The sequence below is a fragment of the Rhinoderma darwinii genome, chromosome 9, assembly GCF_050947455.1.
Source record: "Rhinoderma darwinii isolate aRhiDar2 chromosome 9, aRhiDar2.hap1, whole genome shotgun sequence".
Lineage (NCBI taxonomy): Eukaryota > Metazoa > Chordata > Amphibia > Anura > Rhinodermatidae > Rhinoderma > Rhinoderma darwinii.
Window position 1 is genome coordinate 53,382,446 of NC_134695.1, and position 9,427 is coordinate 53,391,872.

Here is a 9,427-nt window from a genome sequence, read left to right on the forward strand (position 1 = left end):
ACAGTATGTATCTTTAGTAAATTATGTATCCAACATTAACATTTAACTTATCAGAGCTGATGAAAAAAGCGGCAGAGATCAGAAAGTAACTAAAAATTCTCATTCAAAATATTAAATTTCAGTGTGATAAATAGAGATGTCATTTTATACAAATTCTCTTCTCTATTTATTCCAACAAGAGCAACTTCCCCATCAAGTAAATGTGCTCAAATAGTTTTCCACACGCTCCGAATCTAGGTTGACACATTGCGGTTCTTTTTTGTGTATTTTCGAATGTGGAATTTAACAAACCCTATTTACTTAGGGTATATTGGTCAAAATGCATTTTGTGCCACGAATTTCACAAATTGCTGCAAATGACGCTGATTTGCTGTGCTTTATGGCAACAAAAATGCATTTTGAAAGCGACGTGTGAATCCAGCCTTAAAGGGAATGTGTTGCTAGAAAAAATATTATTATTTTTTTAGTTAAACAATTAGTGTATAGGTGATTAAACATTGTTCTAATTTTTTCACGAGTCAGGAAATATTATAAATTAGATTCTAATTTATAATATTTCCCAGCGCTGGTCATTAGATGGAGCAATTCCCAAAATTGCAGCATTGCATGTGGTAAAGCAACCACATAGCTTTATGCTGCAAAATTTGAGAAAACTCACTCGCTCTAGTGAGCTTTCAGAATCCCCCCTCCTTTATCCTGGCTAGTGCCGGGAGAAATGAGGGGATTGAACGGTCAAACACTGTGTGTCGCCATTTTTTGAGCTAACACACAGTGTAGTAGGTTTACTTACAGTAGTAAACACACAGTAAAACATGTACATACACAGACCTAACTTACCTGCTCCTGCCGCCTCCGCTCCCTCCGGTCCGTCCGCTCCGTCTGCTACCTCCGCTCCAAGTGCACAAGTCCAGAAGCCGCGACCGGAAGTAGTAATCTTACTGTCCGGCCGTGGCTTCCGGTCCACAAGAAAATGGCGCCGGACGTCGCACAGTTCAATTTGGACTGTGTGGGAGCGGCGCATGCGCCGTTCCCACACAGCGGCGTACAGCATAGTGGATGGAACGGGCCCCGTTCGCATTCACTATGGCACTGTATGTGCCGTATTCCATGTCTGTATGTGTCGTTAATCGACACATACAGAGATGGAAAAAAAAATGGCAGCCCCCATAGGGAAGAAAAAGTGAAAAAATAAAAAAAAGTAAAACACAAACACACAAATAAATTATTCTTTTTTTAATAAAACACTAAAATCAAATTGATCTAAAAATATTTTTTTTTCGTGACACTGGTCCTTTAATGAGTCTAATAATGTTTCTATCAGGCCACAATGCTGTTTGTAGACCAGTGAACACAATCTGGCTAATCTTTTGTGTTCAATCACTAGACATCCTCTTGTGAAGTAGAGATAAAAATGTATTTAATATGTAACTAAAGTTGAACCTAAATTGCATCTGTCAGAGATCAGTAACTGAACAAAATGTTATCATCTCTTCATTGCACATGGTATTTTTTTCCACTGCATAAGTATTGAAATCAGCTCAATTATATTCTGCACAGCGCTGACCCGCTGACCCGCTTGAGTGCTGGTTTTATTCCTACATCTTTTCCAATGCTTTTATAAATTATATATTAGATAAATCAAGAACAGGAATTCTGATGCATCTCAGTTTATGACCTTCTATGATAATGATGCTTACAGGGTCAAGATGGTTTTCATGTGCCAAAATCCTATACATTCCATGTAAAACCTTCTTAATATCAAAATTGCAATGTGGAAATGCGATTCTGCACCAATCAAATTCAGTTTGAATTTCCGTAAAGTTTCGCATTAGGTCGAATAGTGGCACATTAATCGCGGCAAAATGGCGGCCAACAATTAGCACCGGCCGCCGTTTTACAGATTAGAAAAAATATCACGTGACCTTAGGAAGGCTTCCCTATAATGCCTTGCAGGCAGCCTTCCCAAAATGCACAGCAGTGATCACTCCCTTCACCCATATATGTTGTTGTCACCTTTACATTACATGCTGGCTCGGCGTTAAAAAGCTTGAAGGTTTGGATTTAACTTGAACACAGCCCTAGAAGACATAAAGGAGTAAGATACGAGTTTTCAGGGCAATAGGGGCACTTAAGATTTGCAGCAAATTTATTCTAACCAAATCGATTCGGACGGCCGATTCGTTTGTATCAGCCCGAAACAAATTTTGGTAAATTTGCTCATCTCTAGTTAACATATTGGTGCTATATAAAACCAGTGATATAAGCTAGTGATCTGATTGGTACATAGGGAACACTCTAATGTGTAACTCCTTAATTAGTCCTTTGCTCTAAACCTTTGAGCCAATCAAAAATGTATTAATGGGGTATTCCAAGAATTTAATCAACAGTTATCAACTATCCATATGATAGGTCATAATTATCTGATCACTGGGGTTACCCCACCGATGGGACCCCACCGATCACTGGAACAGGCCCCCTAATTATCTCTACCGCACCCCCCGCAGTGTGGAGAAGCTTGAATGGAGCTGGATTTTATCTGGATAGAGCTAATTTATCTAACAACAGTATGACTTAGGGCTTGTTCACATCAGCATTGCCCTGCGCTATTGATTCCGTCAAAACAATAGAACCCTGTCACAATGGTGACATACGGAAACCTTTAGCAAAGTTTCCGTCACCATTGAGATCAATGGTGAGGAAAACGGAAGCTAAGGTTACAGTTTGCCTTTCCGTTGAGGGTTACCCAATGGAAACCTCTGACGGAAGCCCTCAACGGAAGCGCAACACTGATGTGAACACAGCCTTAAAGAGGCTCTGTCACCAGATTTTGCAACCCCTATCTGCTATTGCAGCAGATAGGCGCTGCAATGTAGATTACAGTAACGTTTTTATTTTTAAAAAACTAGCATTTTTGGCCAAGTTATGACCATTTTTGTAGTTATGCAAATGAGGCTTGCAAAAGTCCAAGTGGGTATGTTTAAAAGTAAAAGTCCAAGTGGGCGTGTATTATGTGCGTACATCGGGGCGTGTTTACTTCTTTTACTATCTGGGCGCTCTGACGAGAAGTATCATCCACTTCTCTTCAGAACGCCCAGCTTCTGCCAGATCACGCTGTGACGTCACTCACAGGTCCTGCATCGTGTCAGACGAGCGAGGACACATCGGCACCAAAGGCTACAGTTGATTCTGCAGCAGCATCAGCGTTTGCAGGTAAGTAGCTACATCGACTTACCTGCTAACGCCGATGCTGCTGCAGAATCAACTGAAGCCTCTGGTGCCGATGTGTCCTCGCTCGTCTGACACGATGCAGGACCTGTGAGTGACGTCACAGCGTGATCTGGCAGAAGCTGGGCGTTCTGAAGAGAAGTGGATGATACTTCTCGTCAGAGCGCCCAGATAGTAAAAGTAGTAAAAACGCCCCGATGTACGCACATAATACACGCCCACTTGGACTTTTACTTTTAAACACACCCACTTGGACTTTTGCAAGCCTCATTTACATAACTACAAAAATGGTCATAACTTGGCCAAAAATGCTCGTTTTTTAAAAATAAAAACGTTACTGTAATCTCCATTGCAGCGCCTATCTGCTGCAATAGCAGATAGGGGTTGCAAAATCTGGTGACAGAGCCTCTTTAAGGATAAGACTACATAGGGGTTTACTTATAGTCTGTAACTATGGAGACACATAGATTTGCATAGGAGTATACACAAAACAGTAGGATATTTTTAATCAAGGCCACTGACAAAGTTGCTTCATTTCTATTTAAGATGCAATGAGAAATATAACTGGATGCAAAAGTGGACATAGTCTGCATTTATATTGTGATAAAATATTCCACAGTATGTTCTAATAATAAGATAAAGATTGATATATGCTTTTTTGGCTAGGTTTAACATTAGCATCGAAAGCATTGGGGTCTGGTTGTAAGGGCTTCCTTTCCAACTCCTATAGCTTTGGCTTTGACTATAAGACTGGATTCACAAATGCAGTTTTTGGAGACTAACACAAGAGTATTTTTTTTCTATCTTCCTTTTGGATCTACTTCTAGTTATGACTAAAAAAAAACAAAAAAAACTGGATCAAAAACTTCACCAAAAAAAGTTGGAATTGGCAAGACAATGTCTAATGGAAATGTCTCAAAACTTGTCATGGTCTATTTCCTGCGATACCCAGAGCAAGAACCAACTTGGTGGCACAAATCACCCATGGCACCACAGTTTCCCAGGAGTTGAGGTACTCATCTAACCCGAGGACCTATGTGCCTCTAACTTGCTCGGTGGTTGATTCTCTAAATAACGTCAGCAGAAGGGGAACCAAACAATAGAGAGGTTGGAGATACGTTTGCTACAGGTAACAACAATTAAAGTCTATAACATGTACCAAGATCAACACAAAGCAGAGTCAAGCAGTTCAGGGTTCAGTAGCAGGGCCAGATGCGTTGCACAGAAGCAGTAATTAGGAGGGTAGTCATGCAAATGAAGGTACGGTAATACTATTGTTGAGGATATGGGTGTGAGATACGGAAGCAGTAGTCAGAAGGGTAATCAGGCACTCTGATTTGGTAATGGTGATGTAGCAGAGCAGAGTTTTTGCTATAGGCGATTATCCAAGAGAGTAGTCAGCAAAAGAAACAAGTCACAACAATAAAGCTCAAGATCAGGATATAGGGAACACTTAGAAGTGCCACTCGTGAGTGGGATTTAAAGAGAGCGCTCAGAGCTCTGACTTGTTGGACGGACGTGCGCTCTGTGCATGTGCCGCCTGACATCCTTGCCAACCCTGCTGAGTGACTCATTGCAACGATTGCCAGCCTGGAGATAATGTGCTGGACCACCACAAGGTTGGTACATTACGGGACTGAAGAAAATGGGAATAGAAAGTACAATAAATAGAACTATTTCCAAAGCAGTTAATACAAATTACCTGCCATTCTCTGTATATTACTAAAGGTATTAGTCTAAGAACAAACATGAAAATGAAAAGTTCTTAGCTATGCAACCTGATTTTTTCAGCCATCATAAAAACACGTAAAAATAGCTGGACTAATAGTCTCACTGAAGCAGTCACCCTATGAAGGTCAACCACCCCTTACATAGAAGTTGAAGGAGATAGGAGGAGATAGTTAAAATCTTTTCAAAAGGTGACAGGGTTTGTGAATAGTAGAAGTTTCTGCCTATAAATGAGCAATTATCAAACTGAAAAGCCTTAATTTTATGACCTGTAATTTCTCACTATCAAGATATGTCATCTGGCTTTAATCCTGAAATGTTAATAAGAACAAGAGATAATTAAAATACTCCCTGTACTATATTGATTACATGATCTAGACACTGTGTGTGTATATATATATATATATATATATATATACATATATATATATATATATACATATATGTATATGTCTCTACATATATAAATATGTATACACTACCGTTCAAAAGTTTGGGGTCACTCAGACAATTTTGTGTTTTCCATGAAAACTCACACTTATATTTATCAAATGAGTTGCAAAATAACTAGAAAATATAGTCAAGACATTGACAAGGTTAGAAATAATGATTTTTATTTGAAATAATAATTTTCTCCTTCAAACTTCTCTTTTGTCAAAGAATGCTCCATTTGCAGAAATTACAGCATTGCAGACCTTTGGCATTCTAGATGTTAATTTGCTGAGGTAATCGGGAGAAATTTCACCCCTTGCTTCCAGAAGCCCCTCCCACAAGTTGGATTGGCTTGATGGGCACTTCTTGCGTACCATACGGTAAAACTGCTCCCACAACAGCTCTATGGGGTTAAGACAGGGGTGGGCAAACTTTTTGACTCGCGGGCCACAATGGGTTCTAAAATTTGACAGAGGGGCCGGGCCAGGAGCATTTGGAGGGAGTGTTTGGGCCGGATATACTAAAGCATTAAATGTAGTGTGTGCAAACCTCATAGCACAGTAAGAACGCTACAACCCAATTTATTAACTGTCTTTCAAATGTGAAAAATAGCCCTTATCAGTTAATAAATTTGTCTCAAGGAATATGCAAGATATGGCATTTACATACTATTTCGCAGATACTGGGAGGAGGAAATGTAAATAGATTAAAATAACATACGCACTGTGATTTATCAAGATTGCGTCTGTTTTTAATAAGTTTCAATCGAAGGTGCAAAGTTAAAGAAATCAACATTTATTGAAAAATGGAATCACTTTCAACATTCAAAACATATTATTACACAACGAAATACTCAAGCTCAATAATATCTACTTGTGTTAAACTCCGCAAAATCATGGATGGATTGTCCTGACCGCGCGATCTACAAACTCGCCACGGACACCCTCGCCTTCACGCGCAAACAGTACACGTGTATCGTTGCCAAGCACACAGACATAGGCTGTATTAAATATCCTACCTGCAGCTGAAAATTTAAATTAAGAGCGATGTGCGGCGTGTTAATTAAGCTACTGTACCGCTGCTGTGCGTAAATGCGCATTGCTCTTAATTAAAAGACGCACTTCCAAACTTTCCATATGCATTTTTTCATAACACAGCAGAAAAACTCACCATTTCAGTGGGAACAGTGTTGTTGGTCTCCCTTTTTTGCCAGTGCATCAAAGTCTGGAGTTAGTTTTGTTGTGGCAATTCTCAGGACAGATCTGAGGTGTTGGTCAGTTAACTTGGATCTGTGATGGGCTTTGTTGATTTTCATGACGCTAAACGTCTGCTCACACACGTAGGTCGAGCCAAACAACACCAGCATCTTTTGCGCCGTCCTCCTGAGGTTTGGAAACGCGGTCTCGTTAAGTGAAGCGTAAAAGTCATTCAGTTTAAGAGACTTGAACTTCTCCTTTGAGACGGAGTCAGACTGAAGATCGATCAGTTCCAATTGCAGCTCCTGCGGTGCTGATTCGGGGTCTTGTGACAGGGGACAGGACACCAGTTGAAGTGATTTGTCAATTTTTTCAAAATCACAGAACCGACGGCAAAATTCTCTGTGCAGATCGTCCAGTGATTTGCAGTATTTCTTCGCATTTCGGGCGGCCTCTTTCTGCACGGCTAGTGTGGGGAAATGTGCGAAAGATTTGTTTGACATTTGCCTGGAGAATAAAACCAGCTTGGATTTGAAGGCTCTCACATTTGTGTACATGTCGTGCGCAAACTGATCTTTCCCCTGTAGCTTCACGTTCAGCTCATTCATGTGTGAAAATATGTCCACAGCAAACGCAAAGTCACAAAGCCAGTTTGTGTCGCTCAGCTCGGGGAATTCTTCGGATTTCCCCATTAAATTAAAAAATGAGCGAATCTCGTCTTTGAGCTCCCAGACTCGTTGAAACACTTTCCCCAAACTTAACCAGCGGACGCGAGAGTGGTAAAGTAGGTCCTGGTGATCCGCATTAGTTTCTTCCAGGAACGTAATGAACTGACGATGATTAAGTCCCCTTGCTCGTATGAAGTTAACAAGTTTTACAACTGGATCCACGACGTGATTAAGCTGCAATACAGACTTACACAGAGACTCCTGATGAATGATGCAGTGAAGTAAAATAACATCCTGGTCAGGGTTTTCTTCTTTCACTTTATCCTGGATTCTTTTCAGCAGCCCGATGTTTTTTCCAGTTAAATTTGGCGATCCATCCGTGGTGACATTGGCAAGTTTACTCCAAGGTAGCTTCATTCTCTCGATGACAGCAGACACCTGTTCATATAAGTCCTCTCCTCGCGTTTTCCCTTTCAGTGATTCCATGCTCAAAAGCTCCTCCGTTATCTCAAAACTGTCGTTAATCCCTCGGATAAAAATTAGGAGCTGAGCAGTGTCTTTTATGTCGTTACTTTCATCCAGTGCTAGTGAATATAACTTAAAGGACTCCGCCTTTTTGTTTCACTCGCTGACTATATCTTCGTCAATCAGTTCCACGCGGCGAGTCACTGTCCTGCGTGCTAAACTGATTTTTTCAAACTTGGCTTTGCTCTCCGGACACAAGAGACCTGCTGTCTCTACCATGCACTCTTTCAAAAACTCGCCTTCGGAGAAAGGCTTGCTAGCCTTTGCTAATTTGAATGCCAGCAAATAACTTGCCTTGGTACTTGACTCTTGAATTGCAGTTTGTCGGTGAAAAAAGTTCTGTTGACTCTGTAAATTAGCTGCCAACCTCTGAGCAGTAGCCGCCCGTTCTTGTGTTGACTGCTTGCTAGCATAGTTTGCATGCTTCGTGGCAAAGTGACGGCTGATATTGTACTCTTTGAAAACCGCAACATCTTCTTGGCATATCAGACATACAGCCGTTGATCGGACTTCAGTAAAGAAGTATTTTGTTGTCCACTCCTTATTAAACACTCGGCATTCGCTGTCCACTTTCCTTCTCTTTGGTCCGCTCATTTTCACAGAAGGGCTTAATGGTGACGTGAAACGAAGTGAAAATTAAAGTGAAATAAAGAGAAATACGCGCCACATTAACAACGGTCAATGTGTTTTGAGTGCGCCATCTATTGGGAAAACGTGGGCATTGCAGGGAAAGGGGAAAAAAAAGGAGGTTTTTACTATAATTTGGACAAGTTCGGCGGGCCGGATTAAAAAGCCTAACGGGCCGTATGTGGCCCGCGGGCCGTAGTTTGCCCATGTCTGGGTTAAGATCTGGTGACTGCGCTGGCCACTCCATTACAGATAGAATACCAGCTGCCTGCTTCTTCCCTAAATAGTTCTTGCATCATTTGGAGGTGTGCTTTGGGTCATTGTCCTGTTGTAGGATGAAATTGGCTCCAATCAAGCGCTGTCCACAGGGTATGGCATGGCGTTGCAAAATGGAGTGATAGCCTTCCTTATTCAAAATCCCTTTTATCTTGTACAAATCTCCCACTTTACCAGCACCAAAGCAACCCCAGACCACCACATTACCTCCACCATGCTTGACAGATGGCGTCAGGCACTCTTCCAGCATCTTTTCAGTTGTTCTGCGTCTCACAAATGTTCCTCTGTGTGATCCAAACACCTCAAACTTCGATTTGTCTGTCCATAACACTTTTTTCCAATCTTCCTCTGTCCAATGTCTGTGTGCTTTTGCCCATATTAATGTTTTCCTTTTATTAGCCAGTCTCAGATATGGCTTTTTCTTTGCCACTCTGCCCTGAAGGCCAGCATCCCGGAGCCTCTTCACTGTAGACATTGACACTGGCGTTTTGCGGGTACTATTTAATGAAGCTGCCAGTTGAGGACCTGTGAGGCGTCTATTTCTCAAACTAGAGACTCTAATGTACTTGTCTTGTTGCTCAGTTGTGCAGCGGGGCCTCTCACTTCTCTTTCTACTCTGGTTAGAGTTTGTGCTGTCCTCTGAAGGGAGTAGTACACACGTTGTAGGAAATCTTCAGTTTCTTGGCAATTTCTCGCATGGAATAGCCTTCATTTCTAAGAACAAGAATAGACTGTCGAGTTTCACATGAA

General features: G+C 41.3%; 1 protein-coding gene across 1 annotated transcript; it reads right to left on the reverse strand.

The window, feature by feature from the left end:
• Positions 1 to 6,559: 6,559 nt before the first annotated feature.
• Positions 6,560 to 7,735, reverse strand: LOC142660187 (general transcription factor II-I repeat domain-containing protein 2A-like). Its single transcript, XM_075836768.1, has one exon. It carries the CDS (start codon positions 7,733 to 7,735, stop codon positions 6,560 to 6,562), a length of 1,176 nt encoding a protein of 391 aa, XP_075692883.1.
• Positions 7,736 to 9,427: the final 1,692 nt, after the last annotated feature.